The sequence below is a fragment of the Lontra canadensis genome, unplaced genomic scaffold (assembly GCF_010015895.1).
Source record: "Lontra canadensis isolate GAN:19392208 unplaced genomic scaffold, GSC_riverotter_1.0 scaffold69, whole genome shotgun sequence".
In the NCBI taxonomy this organism is placed as follows: domain Eukaryota; kingdom Metazoa; phylum Chordata; class Mammalia; order Carnivora; family Mustelidae; genus Lontra; species Lontra canadensis.
This window is the reverse complement of record NW_022631063.1, coordinates 4488050-4512553: the sequence shown is the minus strand read 5'-3', so window position 1 is coordinate 4512553 and position 24504 is coordinate 4488050. Positions and strand designations below refer to the sequence as shown.

Below are 24504 nucleotides of genomic sequence, written 5' to 3'. Positions count from 1 at the left end.
TAAATAAATAAAATCTTTAAAAAAAAAAAAAAGCTGCTGTTTCCCAGCATGTTATGTCAACATAATATAAAAGTTTGATTATTTAGCTAAATGTTTGTGTCTATATGAGGTTTTAGTATAAAGTTAATTAGTAATGATTAATATATTATTTCAGTGCCTCAGCTTTTCTTTACTATTGCAATTCCACACTGGATTTGCTTTAAACTCAAGTAACATTTATTCTTTTCCATTCTAAGAAAGTTATTTCTATTGCTTTCTTTCTGTTCTATTTCTTCTCTCTTTCTAGAGGGATGTGAATAGTTTGGATATTAGACCAAAATAGTGGAAAGGCCCATTAAAATTTCTAGAGAAGAAGCTTTTCTTTTTATTTTATTTTATTTTATTTTATTTATTTTATTTTATTTCATTTTATTTTATTTATGTATTTGAGAGAGAGGTGAGCATGAGCGGTGGTTAGGGGCAGAGGAAAGGGGAGTAGACTCTCCCACTGAGCAGCCAGGGGTGGGGCTCCATCCCAGGATCCTGGGAAAATGACCTGAGCCAAAGGCAGATGCTTAACTAATTGAGCCACCACCCAGCCTCCCCAAGAAGAAGCCTTTCTTGATGCTACCTCTTAGGTTTTAATTCATTCTTAAAACTAGTTAATTTTGGAAGGTGAATATAAAACTGATTCATTACAAAAATTCTTACATATACACATAATAAAATTAGTTCTTTCATACTTTTATAATTCAGTAAATTATTGTGTGATTTCCAATGCAGAGTAAATTTGATATTTTATATTTTCATTATTTACCAAAATATATGTAAAGACAATGACTCTAGCTAGGGCTTGTTGAAAAAAAAATTGATAGTTAAATTTTATGGTTAATGTTATAAGACATAGCCCACCCTAAAAGCCCTACTTTGTGGTTCAAGGAGCATAGATTTTTTTTTTTTTTCCTAACTGGTTGGTGGATTGGTTGGTTGACTGGTTGGTTGCCAAATAGTAACCATAGACATATTATTTCAGAGTTGGCAATGCATTATTCTCACTTTTAATGTTTATATGAAAAATTTTCTGCAGGAATATTTTGCTTGGAATTTACACATTTGAAATACTTGTAAAACTCATTGCAAGAGGCATCTGGGCAGAACCTTTTTATTTCTTTGGTGATCCATGGAACTGGCTCGATTTCAGTGTAACTTTGCTTGAGTGAGTATTTCTTCAAATTGCAAACATCTTAATACCTTGTTAAGGAAGCTTTTCATAAAGAAACATCAGCATTTGCAAAGTTTTCTCCTTGTAAAAATTCTGCAAACAAAGAATATTTCATAATCATAGCCATAATGACTCTCAGGCAGCTCCAACTGAACTAGCCCTCAGAATGTGCAATAAAAATGAAAGGAATTAGATATTATCTGTTTTCTATCTGAGGCAAAACAACAGAGGTTGAATTTTAGAATTTTAAGTGATGATTTTCAGTGCTAAGTAGGTCTCTTGGAGACTTACAAGAAGATCTGAGTATGTTTGATTTTATCTCCAACCTACATTTTGTTTAGCTACATTATTTAAGACCAGTAAACACTAGATAACAGAATATCTTACACACACACTCATGCACATACAGACACACATTTTCAAGAATGTTACATTAAATTCTAATGATTTACATGAGTATTTTTTCAGTGTTTCTATTTGGTATACTCTGTTCTATGGCTAAGGAAATGATCACTGGCTCCAAACTCCTGTTAAATATAAGTTAAAATGATATTCCATTTTTAGGTTTGGGGTTGATTTTTTAAAACAACAAATAATCTTCATAAAGCACATAATCAGTGTCTGCCATGTTGTAAGCAATAAAAATTAGTAGCTAATATCATTGAAATTATTATCACTACTACTGATTACTACCATTATCATGCTGTTGCCTTTGCTGGTAGCTAATACTTAGCTAACACAGTTATTATGTAACCCCACGTGTCAGGTGCTAAGCCATGCTCTTTACATCTATGAGTTGTTTAATCACCACAAAAAGCCTCAGCATTAGGAACCGTTATCCTCACTTTAATTTGAAGAAACTGAGGCAAGAAGGAATCAGTAATTTTTCCATGTGACACAGCTAGTAACTTGGGAGCCTGGATTTGTACATAAGCATTCTGGCTACAGTCTGTGCCCTTAACCACTCTACTCCCTGCCTTCAGCTATCTTCACCATCGTCAACCCCATCATGATTATCTTCATCATGATCATCAGCAGAAACTTAACTACTTAATCTCATTGCTTAAAAAACTATGGATTTTTCCAATTTTTAACTACCTCTTAACTGATTAGATAACAAAATATTTATGAACATAATATAGGGTATTTGGTATAGAATGATGACTAATCACAGTGTCAAGCTTTTTATAAACAGTCATAATTTGTTTGTGGGTTAATATTTACCTAGCTACCTTGCACTGTAGCAATTTTTGTCTTCCAATCAATAAAGCAACTATTTGTGAAATGGAACAATGAGAGCAAGGGAAATGTGTGGATATGTGGTTTTAAAAATAAGTTTTAAATAGTCAGTGATAAGCAGCATAGACTTAGTATGACTTCTAATAATTCTAATTTAATCCCACAGGCACATAACAAGATACTTACTTCTTGGCTCAAATACTATAATATTTAGTATTTCAAGAAATTTGAGAATTTTGAAAATTATTTCCCTAAACCAAGGTAAGAAATGGCATTTAGTTCTTGTCTTCATTTTGATTTATGTTCTACCCTGTATTCTTTTGAACTCGCCTGTAACTGCTTGGAGAAATACTAAATTGAACAGTGTTTCATCTTTGAAGTCAGTGAATTATCTGATCTGTAAGTTTATTTCAGTCACTCCAGGAAAGCCAAAAAAAAAAAAAATCACATTCGACTGTTATTTATTCGAGATGGATTCAATTCTTAATGATAAAATAAAGAAATTAACCAAAATATATTATTTTCTATTTTTTCTTATTTATCCTTGCCTCTTAAATATGAACTTACAAAATTGTCCTTAGACTTCTGAGAGAGATAGCAATCTAGACAGGTACCTAATATGCCTTCTTTTCCTCACTGTATCTAAAAACCAGTTGAAATGAACAAAGTAATATAAAATAAGATAAATTCCATTTTGCTCTGAGTGCTTGGATAGGTTGCATTCACATGCCACAGAGTTAAAGGAGGTTCTGCTAAATAAGGTAGAGCTGTGAACACATTGATGGAAGATGCTAATTTACAGCTCCCGTTCCTGAAGATATCCTAGAGAAGCCCATCAACAGCTTTTAATTTGTGTTAAGAATGAATAAAAACAATCCAGTATGAAACAACTCCATTAGTGTTTTGGCTGCTGAGTCAGCAGTATGAAATAGGGGGGCCAATAAACCCAGAGGCAAGTGTGAGAATACCAAAAATGAGATCTACAGATGATTTTTGTCCATTGGAATACCATGAAGAAAGCCAGATATATGCATACTATACACTTGGAGTCTAGATTGGGCAAAACAGTAAAAAGATTAGAGAGTGTGGTGATGGATGATACATAGCCATGTGGATATATTAAAACACTGAACGGTACACATTAAATGTGTGAATTGTATGATTTATGACTTACAGCTCGATAAAGCTGTTTAACAAAAATGGTCCATGCATGGCAGCTTCACCAAACCCAGTGAAGAAAGTGGCAGTGAGAGTGGCAGTGATAGGACTTCCCACAGTTCTACCTCCCTTACTACTCTCCACAAATTACTAGAACATAAAATTGCATCACCTGTGTCTTCATCTTAGGCTCAGAGGTGAAGATTATAGAAGAAATCAGGTGAATCCAAATTAATACAAGAACAACATATCTTAGTAGACTTAGAAACACACAGGCTGATAGAAATTTCTCTTTTTCCAAGGGAGAAAGTAATCAACAGAGATACCAGCAATATAGAGCATATGAAAGTATTTTGCAATACCAAAAGGGAAACATACTATTTAAGAAAATAAAAATAATCCTCTTTTTTCTTTGAAAAAATATGTCCTAAGGAATAGGAGCAAGCATAAGAAGTCATCCTTTTTGTAGTGCCTTCAAGATTTTATTTATTTATTTACTTATTTACTTATTTATTTATGAGAAGGCACAAGTTGGGAGAGAATCAAAGTGGGAAAGAATCTCACACAGACTGCACTGAGCTCCACATGGGGCTTCATCCCACGACACTGAGATCATGACCGTGAGATCTTGACCTGAGCAGAAACCAAGAGTCCATGCTTAACTGGTTGAGCCACCCAGGTGCCCCTTTTGTGAAGAAAACCTGGACTCAAGCAAAAGATGAAAATTATATAATGAAATAGACAAAAGCACCTATTAAGCAAAAAAGTGTTAATACCCAGGACAACTGTGTGATGCGGTCAGTTAAGCATCTGACTCTTGGTTTTAGCTCAAGATCATGAGCTCAGGATCATAAGGATCATGAGCTCCATGCTCTGCGGGGAGTCTATTTGAGCTTCTCTCTCTCCCTCTGCCCCTCCCCCTGCTGCTCTCTCTCTTTCTCTTTCTAAAACAAAAATAAATAAATAAATAAATAAATAAATAAATAAATCTTTTAAAAATTTATATCTTTGGTGAGTATTTTATGGTAATAGATGCATTAAAATATGGTACTATCTCTTTAGTATTACGGCTTAGTAAAATAAAACCAGTTGTGTAAGGAGAAACTAGAGAAATTCTATATTAATACAATAGAACAAAAATGGATGGGTTAACGAAAAAGAGAAAACTAAGTTCCACCTTATGGATAGTTGGTGACCCCAAAAAAGAGACCAAAATAAGTGTAAAAGATACATTAGAAAAAATACATTAGAACATTTTTTTTTAAAGTTTAACTTGAGATTTTTGTCACAAATGGAGAAGGTTCATTTTATAGTAGACAAAAAAATCTGAAAGATACACTTAGATATATTATAACATTTTTTAATTTAAGTTTTAAAAAATAAGTATATTATAAAAATCCTATGAAAAAGCAATGAAAAATTACCTATGAAATGTTATTTTTAGACCTCTTGATAATACTGAAATTAAATAGGCAGTGGAATTTGAGCTTGGGCAAGGTGTAGGCAGGAAGATTATGACATCAGTGTTCTATACCTGTCTGTCATCCATATGTGAAGCTGATAGGAAGATATTCACAGCCAAGCAAGAGTTCTGAAATTTTATGTATGTATCTTTCCTGAACAACTGGTATGAAAAAAAAAAACTCAACAATGGGAAGATTTAATATCAGAACTAATCATAGTGAACTCTGAAATCATTTCAACACAGAATGAATTCCAAATTACTGATAGTATGCAAAACAGAATGCAAATATTACAACCCAAATTAATAACAGACATTCCTAAACTAGAAACATATTTTGTGTTTCAGAACACTTTGAAATAGATAACAAAATTGTTTTAGAAAACTAGTGATTTTTAACATTAGAATCTAAATTAATTTGGATGAATTCTCACATCTACCCACCAGCATTCTTTTTTTTTTTTAGATTTTTGTTTATTTACTTATTTTTATTTTTTTTTAAGATTTTATTTATTTATTTGACAGGCAATGATCACAAGTAGGCAGAGAGGCAGGCAGAGAGAGAGAGAGAGGAGGAAGCAGGCAGAGAGAGAGAGAGAGGAGGAAGCAGGCTCCCCGCGGAGCAGAGAGCCTGATGCGGGGCTCGATCCCAGGACCCCAGGATCGTGACCTGAGCCAAAGGCAGCGGCTTTAACCCACTGAGCCCCCCGGGCGCCCCCCCACCAGCATTCTTGCATGATAACTACAGCTGTAGTTGAGGAACAGCTACTCCTTTAAATCAGGCATATTCATCCAGGTCCCCTCTGCTCCCCTTTTGCATGAATTTGTGTTTCCTGACAAGCCATTGTAAGGATTTGAATGTTAACCTTTCCTGTAAATCATGAAAAATAATATGTAATGGAAAACATACAAATTGAGCCCTTAACTTGGTCAGAAGTACTAAATTATATTAACAAAAACTGAGAAGGGGGAATAGAGAGATGTGAGACAGTAAATATGGTTATTTCTTTATCTTACATTGTGAAACTATAGTACATAAGTTTTATTTTTTCTGTAGAGGGTCCAAGTTTGTTCCAATAAGAACTTAAGTTTGATACAGTTTCTCAAAATATAGTTTACCTTAAGCACTAGAGGAAAAAGGAGAAAAAGTAAAGCTTATTTTTGAAAGATAAGACATGTAAGGGAAATATATAAATCAAAAAACAAAATGGTAATGTCATATCCAAAAATAAAGGCAGTTTATGAAAATAAATACAATTATATTAATTTTTTCTGTCAAGATATAGAACTTTAATATTAAATCTTAAGTAAATCAAACTCCACAAAAGATATACCTAAACTAAAGCAAAATGAAAGCTTAAAAATAAAAAGAATGGGAGCTTGGTTATGTGTGTATGTATGTCTATATACACATGTGTATGTATGTATATCACATTTTCACATGCATATATTTTTATTTAAGAATTGTTGTTCTAAAATAATTCCAACAGGGGTAGCTGGGTGGCTCAGTCTGTTAAGCAACCGACTCTTGATTTCAGCCCAGGTCATGATCTCATGGACGTAAGATAGAGCCCCACATGCATCTGGCTCCAAGCTCAGTGGGGAGTCTGCTTGAGATTCTTTCCCTGTCCCCTGCTCCTCCCCAGCAGCTTACACACACTCTCTCTCTCCTTCTCTCACATAAATAAATAAATCTTTAAAAATAATAATTCTAGCAAAACATTGTGAAAAAATTTTCAATAGAAAAAAATTTACAGAGAACGAAAACTAATATAACACTGTGTGTTAATTATACTTCAATTAAAAAAATACAAAGAACTCATGACAGTTGCCAAATGAAAAGTCATATAAAATATACATGTTTTGAAAGTTCATTATAGTAAGCACAGAAATTACAAAGTAAAGTGATCCCATTTTTCTTCTAATAAATTGGCAACAAAGTTTTTTAAACATCCCAGTTTTAATGAAGGCTTGACTATGTATTTATAGCTTTAGTTTATATATTGGTTCAACATCTCTTAAAAACAAATTGAACATAAATGTATTAATACATATAATATGATACGGAAATTCTATTTTTAATGTAATACTTTAAAAAAAGACTTGGATATAACAAAATAAAATAAATAAAAACATATAATATATGAATAAAAACACAATAATATATGAAGCAGGTATTATTAGCCACATTTTAAAGATACTAAAACAGAAGCATAGTAATATTGATAGAATCACAGCATTAGTACATTCTTATCCACTGTTAAGCTGAACAGTTATTAGGATCCTAAATATAAACAGACCAACAAATAAGAAGAGCAAGGGAAAAAAGAGAAGGAAGGAAGGAAGGTTAATACTAGTTTTATTGATGAAGTTACATTATTTATATTATTTTTGGTTTTTGTTTCTTTTTTTTATGTTTCCAGAATTAAGCTTTTAAAAAACATTGAATTGCCATTGACACCCAGTGTTACATTAATTTTAGGTATACAATATGGTGATTCTACCTGGCTGTCTGTTTTGCCATGCTCACAAGTGTAACTAACATTATCAACATGCAATGCTCTTACAATACCACTGACTATCTCCCATGCTGTACCTTTCATCCCGTGACATTTTTTCCAATACTGGAAGTCTGTACCTCTCACTGCCCTTTACTCATTTTGTCCATGTCTCTGCTCTGGCAACCACCAGTTTGTTCTTTATTTATGACTCTGTTTATGATCTTTTTATTTGTTCATTGGTTTACTTTTTAGAACCTACATATAAATGAAATCATATGGCATTTGTCTTTGTCTGTCTGACTTACTTCACTTAGCACAATATACTCTAGATCCATCCATGTTGTCGCAAATGGCAAAACCTTGTTCTTTTTTATGTATGAATTATATCCTATTAAATATGTAAATGACATCTCTTTATTCATTCATCTGTGAGTGGACACTTAGGTTGCTTCCGTATATTGGCTGTTGTGAAAAATGCTGCAACTAACATAGGGGTGCATATATCTTTTTGGATTCATCTTTTCTTTGGATAAATACCCGAGTGTAATTACTGCATTTTATGGTAATTCTATTTTTAATTTTTTTTTGGAACCTCCATCCTGTGTTCTACAGTAGCTGCACCAATTTACATTCTCACCAGCAGTGCATGAGGATTTCTGGAGCAGGTTTTATTTAATAAATAGAAAAATTAGTTCCTGAAGTAAAAAGACAGATTTAAGGCTGAATTCTCAATTAGTAAATGTTCTAATGTAAATACAGTCTACAGATACCACAGTTGTGTGTTATTCTCATTCTTAATTCAAAGTTGTACATGTTTTGTTTAATCAGCTCCAAAAATTGAATTCTTAAAAAGTTAGTGAAAGAATAGTATAAAATACTGCTATTTCAAACCATTTCTTGTTTCAACAACATTTGTAACCTATTTTGATTTATAACTCTATACTTATGCTTATAAACGGTGGTGGTTGGTATGAAAAGCAGTAACCAAGAGAAAAGTCTTGTTCTTTATAGCAAAGAAAAACAAATAATTAATTTTAAAATTTGTGCTTGGATTATTTTAACAAGTGTAATAAGCTAGCAATAATATAGAAACCTTAAAGTTCAGATTTTTATTTATTTTTTATTCATTTTACTTATTAGATGTAGATAATGGATGGTTTAGATTATGAAACATAAGCTGTTGATTTCAGCGGAGTATGCATTTACCATGGAGGAATTGTGCCAACAGCTGCTTTACTAAGATATTTTACTTTATCAAAAACAAACCTTTTTCTTTTTAGGTCTGAAGTCTTTCACAGGGATCCTCATCCACTGCTTGAAGAAACTTACTGGAGTCATTTCCCTAACTCTGTTTTTTCTGACTGTATTTTCTTTAATTGGGATGGGGCTCTTCATGGGCAACCTGAAGCATAAGTGTTTGCGATGGCCCCAAGAAAACGAAACTGCAACCCTGCACAACAGAACTGAAAATCCATATTATATGCGAGGTAAGAATCACTTGCCATCTATGTCAAAAAAGTTAAGATTTTTCTCTGCAACGGAGCGGACTTCACAGTAGTGTTGAACACTCAACTGCAGAAGGAACTTGCATATGCTCTAACTATGCTCAAGTACTTGCTTTTTGAAAGTTCACATGTTGCCACTTAGCTTTTACCAAAGACCTACATGAATACTTGTTTTTGGTAACCAAAGGAAATCTGAAGATGATTTTTGCTTTTACGAAAAAGACTAAAAGTAAAAATAGCATTCAGGGTTTGCTTTGCAGCAAGCCATTATAAAGGTAGCCTGCGTCCCCGCAGGGAGAAGGGCACCACCAGAGCGCCTTCCCCTGGAACCCCGCTCAGCCTTCCAGCATCAAGCCAACATAGCTTTGAATTGAGACAAACCTGTGCTTTTTGTCAATTTATTTTGTGTGTCTGTTAGCAAGATGTGTCCTGATGTATCAGAAAAGCTGAAGAGAGGTTATATTTGGGGCCTGGGAATGCCCACAAATTTTTCCCTATAAACTAATGGTAATTACTTCTTTGCTTTATGCCATTTCCCTTCACAAAAGGTTTCATTAGGAATGTTCTACTTTTGGATGTCGGAGGAAACCTGTGCTGATTTGGATCAGTTTCATTTATCAGAATTGCAATTCAAAGTTCCAATCTTCAGATAGTTCAGTGAGGAAGACCTAAGTTTGAAATTGTTAAGTTTTGCAAATTTTATCCTTTAAAAAATAAATATGACCAGAGTCTTATTTGCAGTTTTATCAAAATAAAATCCTCGTAATAGTAACTTTCTTCAATAAAGTTGTTTATTTAAAATATAAATTTAAGTTTACTCATTAGAAATTTTAAAATGACCCTGTAAATAAAAAATAGACTACATTATAGAAATTTTCAGTATTGTTGGATTTCAGTTACTGCTGCTCATTTTAAATGTTTTGAGTTATCTTTTGGTAAATAATAAACATACTTCAGGCAAATAGTAATAATGCCAGAATAAATATTGCTCTGCTCCTTCATATAAGTAACACATATGTCTGATCACATATCTTCACTGTAACCCTGCAGAGAAGTGAATGACCCCGCTTACAAACAGAAAAAATGGAAGTTCAGAGAAATTCAGTGAATGTTCCCGTATATTGTAACAACTCAATGATAAAACTAGGATTCTAACCATCCCAATCTGGCTTTCAAACCCATTCCTTCTCCACCGGGTTATACTCTCTTACTGGATTTTTCACTCATATTAAAATTATCGGGTCTTTCTTAAAGTGTTTAGAAAAATATAAAAGCATATTTTTAAACTAATAAAAGTAAATTGTTGTTAAGTCTTATGTAGTCCCCTACATTAATTTTATTTGTATTTGGATATAATAAGTTCCCAAACAAATCTTAATGAATTTTACTCCTTATTTTACCCCATAATATCATTATGCTGCAAGTAATACAAAATTATTGGTATATGAGTATGTGAAATATTTCCTTATTAAGTGTGTCTACCTCATGGTCTTCATTCTAGTGGTGAGGGCAATAGAAAAATGGATGTTAAATCTTAGATTCCAATTGAAATACTCTTTGGTTTCTTTAGTTATAACAAAAAATATACAAATTATATAAAAAGTAAACAATTTTTACTACTTCACAATAATGAAGTACTTCAATATAGTGAATACCAATAGTTATTGCTGGAAAAAAAAATCCAGGTTCTTTTCATCTTAGTTAAAGTGTAAGTTATATTATAAAGAAATCACTTTTTTAAGTTTACAGCTTTAAAATTTGTCCAATTCTAGTCATTCCATTTCCTCTAAAAACATGTTAGGACTTGCTGAAAATATTATATTTATAAAATGTTATTTAACCTAATTGCCATGTCAAAGTCTTTGTATTTTAGAACAATATTTGGGACAGTCCTCAACTACTAATGTTGAATTTCATTTGGATTTTGACTGCCATTTAAAAGGCTTGACCAGTGGTTCCTAACTATGATTTAAAACTTCTTCTAGGGGCACCTGGGTGGCTCAGTGGGTTAAAACCTCTGCCTTCCACTCAGGTCATGATCCCAGAGTCCTAGGCTTGAGCCTCACATCGGGCTCTCTGCTCCCTGGGGAGCCTGCTTCTCCCGCTCTCTCTGCCTGCCTCTCTGCCTACTTGTGATCTCTGTCTGTCAAATAAATAAATAAATAATTTAAAAAAAAACCTTCTAACATTATTTTAGGTAAAGTTAAAGTGACATCATTTGGCATTGTAGTAATTCAGTTTTGTGTGTGTACATATGTATATGTATATAATTTTATATATACACACATACATTCAGGACTGATCTCATGTGTTGGAGCTGTGATTTGAGTTCAGAACCTAAAATCAATACTTCTAAGCATGTATGTTCCCACTCCTGGTAGTTCATATCTGTAAATACAAAATTTACATAGTGAATGACAGCAGATAAGGATACCTGAATAAATTCTATGGGCTATGATTCAGATTCGTTGGGATTATGGTTAGATTAAATGATACCAGGGTGAGTAACTGACACTGGATGCTCAATATAGAAAAGTAAGCTTCAACATGGGAAGAGAATGGTATTTAAATGCAGAGACAGAAATATGGTCTCATGTTAAGGAATATCATTAGGAATAAAGTCTGGAAGAAAAGGTCTCAGCTTTCACTTTGGTCTTGGGAATTTTTCCTTCAGGGTTCTGGTCATACCTGACTGGTTAATATTTCCTTCCCAGAACTCTAGTTTTGAAAGCGATTCTCCTCTTTTTATGCTGGGTTTTGTTTCTTTTGGGACGGTGTAGTAGGTAGATTGCCAGACATCTTTTGGTCTGTGCATTACATGTTAGGACAATCTTGTAGATAAGAAAGGGTGGGCTATATGTTCCTTCCTTTTCAGTATAGAGAGAGATGTTCATATTCTATGCAGATCTAAATGGATATCAGATATGCTCTTCACTCAAAATTAGATAACAGAATATATTTCTTTCCTATTTTGCAGAAACAGAAAACTTTTACTATTTGGAAGGAGAAAGATATGCTCTCCTTTGTGGCAACAGAACAGATGCTGGGTAAGTGGTGTTAATGTTCTTGTATCAGTCAGGATCATAGATCCATAGTATTTATTGAATGATTAATGCTTTGGCTGATGTTTCTCATTTGATTACATTATCTCATTTTGTCATTAAAACCATGCTGAGAAATATACAACACGGAATACTATTACCCTGATTTTACAGGAAAAAGCAATAAACAGACTACTTAAATGATTTATTCAAGGTCATGAAGTGAATAAATGGCAAAGCTGGGACTTAAATAAGGATCTGATTTTTTGTTTTCTGTGTACCCCAGAGCTAGTGGGAATTATCAAGAGAGATGATATAATCTTTTCTTGGTCCAGAAGCCTTTGAAGAGAAGAAATAGGAAATATATGCTGTTATTTCATTTATTTTATGGCTTGTATATATTTTATGACAAAATTTACATTAATAAAAAGTTTATTGCTCTTAGAAATAGTACTTAAAATAACTATTCAATGATATGACAACACTCTCAAGTTTTACTGTCATATAATTTCAAATGAAGAGAAAAGAAAGTAGAAATATAGTGCTTCTCAGCAGTACTAGCACTTTGCTGTAATTCCTTATGTTACTTACATCAGCTGGAAGTGATGTGGTGCCCATCTGTAGGGTCAGCTCTTTCTTAGGCTCTACGGCTCAGATTAACAAAAATCATGTGGGGGTAAAGGAGCATGAATTATGTAGTTTATATATTCACGTGATTTAGACATTTTGTCTCTTGCTCAACGCTGCCCAGCACAAGTACATTTTAAACCTCTCTTTGCATCACATTTGTTAACTATTAAAATTCTAAAACAAGTCACATGGCCAAAGCCAGAATAACATTGGAGGAAACTACACAGGGTATGGATGGAGGGAAGCATGATTTATGTGGCTACAACTGTAATAACCAATCATAATATTCAAGCCCCCAGAAGATAAAGTATGAAGACTCCATGAAAGGAAATAAGATAAATCTTTAATCTGATCTTTCTACCATTGTGCAAATACTGATTATAAGTTATCAATGTGTAAGTGTTTTCTCACCCTTAAATAATGGGACCCAAGGGCTTAAGGTGAGACATTTGAAAATTAAACCCTCAATGACTGAAGCTTTGTTTTATGACAGTTATTCCCATTATGTATGCTTTCACCTTGATGCTGATAGCAAAGAAAACTTCAACAAGGCTTGGCAAAAAAACATTGGTGAGACCCTTTTCCTTTTAGATTAATTAACACTGTTCACTTGTATTAACTTAAAATCTACCTCATTTGCAGCTTTTTCACTGGGCTTTGTTTAGACTGTTCCCTGTGGAAGAAAGAACTCTTTATTATTCATAGGTGGATATTCTGTATTTATGATTTGGCCTGTAATCTGAAAGTCACTTAAGAGTAAGCAGTTTCTCTTCTCTTTGTCTTCTTTAGTCAGTGTCCTGAAGGATATGTGTGTGTGAAAGCTGGCACAAATCCTGATTATGGCTTCACAAATTTTGACACTTTTGGCTGGGCCTTACTTGCCCTGTTTCGGTTAATGACGCAGGATTACCCTGAAGCACTTTATCATCAGGTAAGAACAGAATCTACACGGCACAAAAAATGGTATCATGTCCCTACCTTCTAAAATAATGGTCAGATGTACCACGATTTATTAAATTTCTATGGGGAGAAGAATTTGAGGACAGAAGAAAAGAGAGTCAGAATTACTGAAAGTCAAACTGTATGCTAACTCTGTGCCCAAGTCTGTGCCTTTATGTATATCTCATTTAATCTATGAAACAATCCTGCAAGACCTATCGGTATCTGCTTTTTATGTGAAGACACTAAGATCAGAGTGGTTGGGTAACCTCTCCAAAGTTACAACACATGTATCTTCTAGAGATCACTGCCCTGCTGTATGATATCACACATTTGATATTAACTGAGTAAAGAACAGTAAGTACTACCTCTTCAGTCAAAAAATTTGAACCTGGGATGCCTGGGTGGCTCAGTTGGTTAAGCGGCTGCCTTCGGCTCAGGTCATGATCCCAGAGTCCTGAGATGGAGTCCCACATTGAGCTCCTTGCTCAGCAGGGAGCCTGCTTTTCCCTCTGCCTCTGCCCCACTCTGTCTGCCTGAGCTCACTCTCTCTCTCTCTCTCTCTGACAAATAAATAAATAAAATCTTAAAAAAAAAAAAATTGAACCTATGAGATTAACATGTATTAAGAAATTTTTTTACTTTTTTTATTTTATTTTTTTAAAGATTTTATTTGTTTGACAGACAGAGATGACAACTACGCAGAGAAGCAGGGAGAGAGAGAGGAGGAAGCAGGCTCCTCGTGGAGCAGAGAGTCCGATGCAAGGCTCGATTCTAGGACCCTGAGGTCATGACTTGAGCCGAAGGCAGAGACTTTAACCCACTGAGCCACCGAGGCACCCCAAGAAATTTTTTATTTAACGTCTACAATGTGTATTTCACTTCAATTCTTCTATTGCTTCTCATTCCCCTTTAATATTTAATCCTGCTCTGATTATAACAGAAGGCTTGTTGTTCTGAGACTTGAAATCCAAATTCTGAGAGTCTCTCTTTGTAACTGATGATTTATGTGCCATATTTTCTTAGAAAGATACAATACACATTAGAATGGTGACTTCGTTTTTCTAAGAGAAGTTTCATCACAGTGAAATATGCAACGTTAGTTTAGCATCAGAGTTAATATCAAAGTATATTAGATAAAATAAATTACTTTAAATTTCCAAAGTATGTATAGTTGAAGGAGAACACTCTTTTTTTAAAAACATATACATACATTCCATACTTTTTATGATTGGATAGATAAATTGTGAGGTGTGTGTGTATGTGTGTGTGTGTGTGTAATGACCTCTACAGGCCATTAATAATGATAGGACTTTTAGCACAAATGTTCATGTTATGTTATTCAATAAAAGTCAAGTAAAGTAAACAGCACAATTATACTTCTATAAAAGAAATACATGAAAATATTCAAATGGCTTTTTAAGTTGCAAAGTATATTTTTCTGATTTTGTAACATGAATATTTATTTATATTGTTATTTTCCAAACTTTGACAAGTATCAGTGCCTCTTCCACAACACTAGGGGCTTCTTATTTCTAAAATCATCTTATCACATTATCCTACTTCTAAAAATCCTTCAGAGGTTCTGCATTCCCATGGGATGAAGTTCAAAGTCTAAATGGATGGTCTATAAAGCTCTTTAAAATCTAGTTTCTGGGGGCGCCTGTGTGGTTCAGTGGGTTAGGGCCTCTGCCTTCGGCTCAGGTCATGATCCCAGGGTCCTGGGATCGAGCCCTGCATCGGACTCTCTGCTCCACGGGGAGCCTGCTTCCCCCTCTCTCTCTGCCTGCTTCTCTGCCTACTTGTGATTTCTGTCAAATAAATAAATAAAATCTTAAAAAAAAAGATCTAGTTTCTGCATACTTTTCCAGATGTATCTTCTAACAATATTCCAATATATATTCTGCTTTATTTGAGTATAGAAGAGGCTTTCTGTTTCCTAAGTGAGTTTTTCCCATAATTTCTTGTTTCAATGTATGTTGTACCCTCAGCCTAAATTCAAGTTTCATTCTATCTTCAGTCTCATACCTCAAATTCATACCTCAAACCCAGAAGAAATCTTGAGCTTTTCCCCAAACTCTCCTTTCACAGCTAGGCAAGTCCTACACCAAAAAACCATGAAATTGTACAATTGCCTCTAATTGTGGTTATTTTATTTGTTTATTTATTTTTGAGAGAGAGAGAGAGAGTGAGGGGATGCACACCTGTACATGGGAGGACAAGGAGAGGGACAGAGAGAGAGAGAGAGAATCCTAAACAGTCTCCATGCCCAGCATGGAGGTCCACATGGGGCTTGAACCTTGAGGGCCCAAGCCTGAGATCATTACCTGAGCTGAAATCAAGAGTCAGATGCCTAATGGACTGAGCCCCCAGGCCTCCCTGATTGTGGTTACTTTAATTGCTTGTTCAGTAGTTTCTCCCACTAGTAGACACCTTAGAAACATACCTGAGAAGAGTTCTTTTTATCTCAATTTAATTGTTCTATCCTCAGTATCAAACACATAGAAATGCTTAATGAAATTTTAATAAGCAAAAATATGAGTATTTATAGATTGTATCACTTTATATAATGTTTTCTGTTTTTTGGTTACAGCCCTCAAAGTATGTTAGCTAATTTTCTTGTTAGAATTGGTTTAAAGGAAATCCTTTCCCACTACTAGTGAAATGAAACATCAGTGTGGGAATGCCCTGGTGGAGTCCACATGGGACTTTCATCAGTATTGCACTCTTGTTATTGACTAGTGTGTTGAGATGGTTTGCTTTGATTTGGACTGGATTTGTGCTCTCAGCATTGCCCCACACTGAACTGACCACGGCTAGGGAAATTCAGCAATTATTCCCAAAGAGTGTAGTTTATGTTTTAGAGAATACAATTCTCTATTCATTCACCAAATATTTATTTGATCCAAGCACTCTTTGATACACCCAGGGTACAGAAATGAACAAAACAAAATGTCAGTCCTAATGGACATAAACAAAATGTTATTTCCAACAATAGTTAACCTTCACTGCATATTTGCCATAGGCTAAATGCATCTTCACATGAGTACACTATTTCATTTGCTTTTCATAACAATCCTAGGCTTTGGGTGCCATAATTACTCCTATTTCAAACTAAAATATACTAGAACTAGAATGTGTATACTTTTCCATCATAATAAAAGTGTATACTTTTATCCTCCAGCCGGTTTCATATACTGGAAAAAGTAAAAGTTTTGGATTCAGGCCTTTCTCCAAAGCTGTGAGAGTTTTGACATGTCATTTTGCCTAATTTTCATCTTTCTTCTGCATATTGGAAATAGTAAATACCATATAAATGAGCTACACAGAATTAATGATACAATAAGCGAAGTATTGATTTATTTATTTTTAAAGATTTTATTTATTCACTTGACAAAGAGAGAGAGCACAAGTAGGCAGAGAAGCAGGCAGAGAGAGAGGGGGAAGCAGGCTCCCCGCTGAGCAGAGAGCCCGATGTGGGTCTTGATCCCAGGACCCTGAGATCATGACCTGAGCTGAGGCAGAGGCTTAACCCTCTGAGCCACCCAGGTGCCCCAAGCAAAGTATTTATTAATGTGCATGGCCTGCAGTGTATCCTATGGTGTTCATTACTAACTCTTGAATCTACTACTGTAGATGATGGCTAGTTCTGTGGGAAAACTATTTAACCAAATCCTAAATAGGTGACTCTTCTAAGAAATAAGGTTTATTAAAAATGCTTTTAATGATAAATATACTATAGGTTAATAAGAAATTATTTTTGATTGAATGTTAGAACTTATTAATCTGTAAAACATTTTTAACTTTGTTGTATCAATATAATATTTTCTGTAAATAATACTTATCTATTGATTCAAGTGGATACTTAAAAATTAACACTAACCTCATCTGGGTTTTTTTGGATTTTGTTTATATACTTATAGTCAACGATAATAAATCAGTGGCCTGTATTACTTACATAGTGGACTGTATCAATTACTTATAATTTTTAAAATTTTAAATTCTCTCATCTATCTTAGGTAATTATTATGAAATAAAAGCTAGTCAATGCTCAGTTTTGAAATCTAAAATCTTTGTTTTTTTTTCTATCTATAAATGACTTTAATAAGTGATTTTTATAACCTTCCCATGTGATTTATCTAAATGTTCTTCACCAAAGGAGATATTCTGATATAGAAAAATTTTTTGTTTCCCACCTCTTTTTTTTTTTAAGATTTTTATTTATTTATTTGATAGAGATCACAAGTAGGCAGAGAGGCAGGTAGCGAGAGAGGAGGAAGCAGGCTCCCCGCTGAGCAGAGAGCCTGATGTGGGGCTTGATCCTAGGACCCTGAGATCATGACCTGAGCCAAAGGCAGAGGCTTTAACCCACTGAGCCACCCAGGTGCCCCTGTTTCCCACCTCTTTGAATAATCTAAGCTTGTACCTTGTTATGATGTTTTCATAGAGTAATGAGAAGATGAAACTAATCTCTAAACCTTCATTCTCTGACTTTTATTAAGCTTCATATATTTAAAGATTTTACTGTAAAGGAAATAGTCTTTACTTTAGACTGTCCAGCTTTCTTAATTGAGAAATGACAATTCTTTCCTTCCAATATGTTTCTTTGTTAGCGAAGACCTAAAAGCCAGATGCTCACTCTAATTTAATTCAATTACTAAATTCTTTGATTTTGTACTATGCATTTTGTACCTTATATATATCTAAAATTGAAGAGCTTTTCTCTTATTTCTCTAAGTAGAACCAGTAAAACTGTCCTGTGATTACATTCCACATACAACTAAATTATTTTCATTAACAAAATGTGATTTTTTTCATTTTAAAATAGATTATAGGAAGACAAATAACATTTTCCTCTTTTGTCTTGTTTTCCAACTCTCCTTAGATCCTTTATGCTTCTGGGAAGGTCTACATGATATTTTTTGTTGTGATAAGCTTTTGGTTTGCTTTTTACATAGCAAGTTTGTTCTTTGGCATACTTGCTATGTCCTATGAAGAAGAAAAGCAGAAAGCTGCTGAAAAAGCTAAGAAGATTGAGCCAAAATTTCAGCAGACTTCAAAAGAACTTCAAGAAGGAGACAAAGCAGTTGAGGTATGAATTTTTCTTAATGCTTCATAGAATCAAAGAATTTGAGCTATTTCCTCAAGATCTTGGAGTATATTGCTTTTCTACATGGTGCTCAGTACTGTGTATTGTACCTGGTAAAAATATTAACAGTGATTTTGATAAATGGGCTCACTTTTGCTACATAACATTATTTCTTCAGTGCACCATGGCAAGAGTGACCAAGAGCTTTAAATATTTCTTTAAGACAGATAAATTTTTGTTCCAAAATGTATATTACTACTGCTGATAAATGATGGATATATTATTTTTCAAACTTGACTTCTCTGAATGCAGATTTAGTTTATTAATTCAAACTTGCTTCTGATAGTTCATCAGAATTAACTGGAAAATTTCAGTATTCAACTCAAAAGTGATACTGTCTTCCATAATTTAGAAATCATGAAATACTAAAAGCATAGATTAAAAGTACAGTACTAAAGTTGTAAAAAGAACAAACAAATGCAGTCACTGGCTTTCTAGCTCTTTCAAGAGGAAATGCACTATACATCTTGATATAAAGAATTATTTTATCCATGGAATAACCAAATCCATGATAGTAAAACTTAATAAAGTTTAACTCTAATTTTCAATTATTTAATGTGGCTTTTGAGTTTATTTTCAGATTTTTAGCTTAATAGCAAAAAATTCAGTCTATGAGTGTAAAAGTATTGACAGAAGTAACATTAAAGAAGTTGTAGAAATTATCTTTAAAAAATCAAAATTGTGCCATAAGTGTACTAAAGGAAGAGGACCCAGGAAAACAACCACAAGTAGCTTTCTTATATTCAATCTCAGACTTCTTTCTCCACTGGGGAGGAAGAGGTTTAGCTCAGTCTCCTAACACCCCTACCTGGAGCTGTTGAGGTATATGGTGGGCAGGAGTCAAGTAGCCTGGGGTAGGATACATTCCTTGCCTCTTCCAGGCGTTGCTTCCTTCCCCTGCATTGTAAAGACCCTTTTGCCTGGGAGCTTGGTCTTTGGAGAGCTCTGGGCCCAAAGTGGCCACAGTCAAGTTGAATTCTCCTTGACTGGAGTGGCTTAGTTATAGGACTTCACTTGGGAGGAGAGGTGTCATGCCCTGCCTCCTTTTCCATTCTTTTAGATTTGTTACAATTTTGCACTCTCAACATCTGCTTATAAAGATTGTCTACACTGGAAAAAAAAAAAAAAGAAACAATTTGATGGCAAAAGGACAGATTCAGGGAGCAGACAAAGGATAGAAAAGAGCTATACTAACACCCTGTCACATGAAAAGAGTAAAAAGAGATGGGGAAAAGTAAAGAGCTAAGATACATTCTGGCACTAAGTGGAATGCGTAGTAAGGCTGGCTAAGAGATTTATTAATATCAAAGGTAACTTCTGGGTCAAAAGGGGGTAAAATGTTAACTTCTCTCTATATAAAACTATTAAGTCATCGTCAATAAAGACGTTCTAGAAAAGTAGTTCTACTAAAAATGTGGGAACTGAAGAACAGAATGTAAGATCACACCAGATTCAAAGTATTGATAGATACTGTGTCTACATGGTTCATAACATGCATACCATTGAAACAAGAAGCAATTATAGACAGTATGAAGAAAACATGTACAAAAAGAAGCTATTGAGTGTAGCCATTATATCATCCATGAGGAAGTCACAGAAAAGATTACAAAAGATTTCTGTCTCTAGAAATGAGTGTGGGGTCCTTCTGATTGAATGATTATGGTCTGAATGGTATTCGAATGTGTAATTTGTTTTGAAGTGGTTTTTCAAATGTCAAGGACTACACACAAATGTATCCAAGAGCACAATACTTCTCTTATGCCAAGATGAGATGCCCTATTAACTCTGCTTAGGAAGAACTTGTATTATTTCCCAATTTCTTAATATCTCCATTCATTTGGCTGCTTTGGGTCACATGAAGCCTTTCTGGTTTTAATTAAAATCTTTCAATTGTAAAGGATTTCTTTTCCTGGAAGAACACTAGAACATTTTGTCATGAAAAACTTTTTTGGGAAGTAAAAGCGAAGGTCATTTTCACAAGATTTACTTTATTTTCCTTTTTTATTTATACATAAGAAAATGCTGGAAAGAGAATTTAAAATGGAACATATTGAGGACCCTATAGGTGACTGATCTGATTTAAGACTAATCAGATTCTAATTCTGATGTTGGAATTACTGAGAGATTAGATGCTTCATATTCTCACGTTGTAGGAAAGCAGTAGATCATATTGGCTAAAAGCACAGTTTTGCAGTCAGATAAATATAGATTTCAGTCTGTTTTAGCCACTTAATAGATATTTGCCAAGTCTGTTAACTTTTCTGAACTTCAGCTTCTTTGTCTGCAGGATGTATATAATTGTAGTATCTGTCTCATGTTGATGTGAGATTCAAATGAAATAAATTCTTGTAAAGCAGTTGGCAGTGCTTAGAGTATACTGAGCAACTGAAAAAAATGTTAATAGCTAATTATAGGAAACACAAGAAGGCACAGCAGTACCTAATGATTATACTCCACCAACATAAAACTCTTAAGTCTTTGACTATATCCCCCTTTTGGGGGCAATTAAAATAATAACAATAATAGCAATACTAGTATATAATGTTTATTGAGTGTCAGCTATGTTCCACACATATGATAAGCATCTTCATGATCTTCAAATTTTATCTTCATTGAAGAGTTCTGTTGGAAAGTTTGACCTGTATTTATTGGTGTCTGATTTCTCAACACTTCACTTCATTTTTCGCCACTTTATTTTCCTGGAGGCTCAATGCTGAAACTATATTATTCCATCAATTACACAGTTGGCAGATGAAACTTTCTTAAGAATTGCCAGTCATGGGGCACCTGGGTGGCTTATGGGTTAAGCCTCTGCCTTCGGCTCAGGTGATGATTTCTGGGTCCTGGGATCGAACCCTGCATCCTGACTCTCTGCTCAGCGGGGAGCTTGCTTCCCCCTCTCTCTGCCTGCCTCTCTGCCTACTTGTGATTTCTCTCTCTCTCTGTCAAATAAATAAAATCTTTAAAAAAAAAATTGTCAGTCGCTATCCAAACGTCAAGAAGAGAATCAGATATACACAACTGTAGGAATATAAATATTTTTGAGAACATTTTCCCATCTAAAATGATATCCTTATAGCTCATCTATCTAATTACATAAAGCATTATTGACAATCTACTATATGCTAGGCATTATACTAAGCTTTGGAGATTTTAAAATGTTAATAAATACAAATATAGCATTTATCTTCATGAAGCTAATGGTCTAATGGGGAGATAGACCATAAAATTATCATACACATAAAATTGTACCTCTCCGAATACCAGACATTATGTGTTTCCTGATGTTATGGGAGACATAAAACACCACATACAATATTCTTGCCATAATCTGATCTAAGCCTAGTAAGCCTCTAGATCTGTCTTTTTCTAGAGACTATAAGAAAAGAACACAGGGGCATCTAGGTGGCTCAGTGGCTTAAAGCCTCTGCCTTTGGCTCAGGTCATGATCTCAGGGTCCTGGGATAGGCTCTCTGCTCAGCGGGGAGCCTGCTTCCCTTCCTCTCTGTCTGCCTGCCTCTCTGCCTACTTGTGATCTCTGTCTGTTAAATGAATAAATGAAATCTTAAAAAAAAAAGAAAGAAAAGAAAAAAGAACACATTAAATTACACTAAAAGGACACAATATATCAAATCAAGAATGTGGAAAATTCTACAGTTATAAGTGATGCATTATCATCAACAAGTAAATCACAATAGAGAAAATAAAGTCACAAGATAATCAGTAGGCCTGGGAACAAAGTGCAATGTGGGGATCTTTTTTGTATTTGATTGGAACAAATAAACTATAATAGAAAGTTTCTGAGCAATGAAAGGAAACAGAGCATGGTCTGAGTATTGGATAATATTAAAGAGTTACTAATTTTCTGATTGTGATCTTAATATTGTGATTGTGTCTTACAAAGTTTATTCTAAGAATTATATGATGTCCAACTTATTTTTCCTGAAATATTTTAAATAAAGTGGGGTGAGTAATACATGAGAAGTGAAGAGTATATTATTATTAAATTTTAAGGCTGGATATTAGGTACCTGTTGATTCACTGTATTATTCTATTCTAAAAATAAATAAATGAAACTGTAGCAAGTGCTATAAAAATGAGAAACATGATGTTTTAGGAGCCTATATAAAGGATTTCCCTGAGTAATAACAGAGTTTTCCGAGGAACTGATGCTTGAACCAAGATCTAAAGAATGAGTGCATGCCATGTAAGGGGAAGGAACAGAGTGAGTCAGGATTAAAAAGGCCAGTGTAGCTGCAGTAGAGAGAGCAAGTGTGAGTCCAAGATGAATATATCAGGTGTTCACTGCTAAATGCTAGAAATATGGCTGGATTCTTTCTTATTCATACCTCCTCTCTAGAGAAAATTTAAACCAGTTGTGAGAACAGGAATTTTAGGTGCTTTTTCCAGTCTAATTTTAACTTTGGATATGCCCTTATTAGCTCTTAAACTTCCAAACAGATTACTGAGTCAGGATCTTCTTAATTTGCATTATAAAATGGTTCTGTCCTTAGTAGTTGGCCAACTTGTGGGTGTTCATTCAATATTTTTAAGAGCTCCATTTAGGTAACTATATTACTAGACCAATATGTAGTTTATTCACTATAGATTCTAAAATATATCCACATTCAAGCCAAACAAGTAGAGATTAAATATGACTACATCAACAATAACATAGTTACTCTCCTCACTGTACCCACTTCACACAGATGATTATCTTGACTAAATTCCTTCTTGGGGTGATTCCATCAGACATTGTCACTATCAGAAACATCTCTAGGAGAAGCAATTCCTTTATACTAGTGGAAGGACTAGTGGAAGGTATTCAGTATACCACAAAGTATCATCTTCATGAAGATAAACCTGGGAAATCCCTGTTAGACTTTAATAACAGAACAATTATGCTTCTGTTGGTTTTTGACTCATGGAAATTTGAAACTATATAAATTATAACTTCTTTTTTTATTATGTTAGTCACCATTCTATAACTTACATTTTATGAAACCTTGTAAGTCAGTTAAAAAATAGTTTCTGGAGTAAGTTTAGTTAAGGTAAATAAATTAACCTCATATCCTGAGTTTTTAGCTTACTTTTTCAGAAAAAAAAATTAGTAATGAGGGAACAGAGATCAGTAGACCTGAAGAATCTGTCATTTTCATGGTGGAATCAGTATATAGTAGAGTTGGTTTTTACCTCCTCTGACTCTAGTATTTATGAAATTAGAGGAAACTTGACTGATACTGAATGAGATAAATATGATGATTCCTTGACATCTGTTATGCTACTTCAGGAAGACTAGAGCAGAACCTGCCAACTACGGTGTGCTGGGTGTCAGTTATCATTGAGATCCGACCACTGATTCCTTCAGTGTTAGTGAAGCAGCACCCCCATCACACTTACCTCCATTCTAGAGCAGCCTGGACTATGCAAATTTATTTACTCTTTATTTCACCTATTTAGCTACACCTATTTACCAAGGTAAATATTTACCAATACCTATTTAACTTGGTAACATGTTACCAAGTTAACAAACATACCAGTTTCATTCTCCTGCGTGTCAAATATAAACACTGTTGGGAATTCTGTGGTGTAATATAATCTACCCATTGTCAGGTTTTTTTCTTTTGTGTGTGCCCGCATGCATGCATAGATTTCTGTCTCTAGAAATGAGTGTGGGGT

At 34.1% G+C, this 24504-nt stretch overlaps 1 protein-coding gene across 2 annotated transcripts in view; it reads left to right on the top strand.

Moving 5' to 3' along the window:
- SCN7A (sodium voltage-gated channel alpha subunit 7) overlaps positions 1-24504 on the top strand; it is a 79863-nt gene that overhangs the window by 24237 nt on the left and 31122 nt on the right. For both annotated transcript variants that reach the window (XM_032880362.1, XM_032880364.1), the window contains exons 5-10: positions 1067-1195; positions 2607-2701; positions 8842-9048; positions 12044-12113; positions 13527-13668; positions 18562-18768. In XM_032880362.1, the coding sequence (XP_032736253.1) occupies positions 1067-1195; positions 2607-2701; positions 8842-9048; positions 12044-12113; positions 13527-13668; positions 18562-18768 (850 nt within the window). The remainder of the gene's footprint in view (positions 1-1066; positions 1196-2606; positions 2702-8841; positions 9049-12043; positions 12114-13526; positions 13669-18561; positions 18769-24504) is intronic.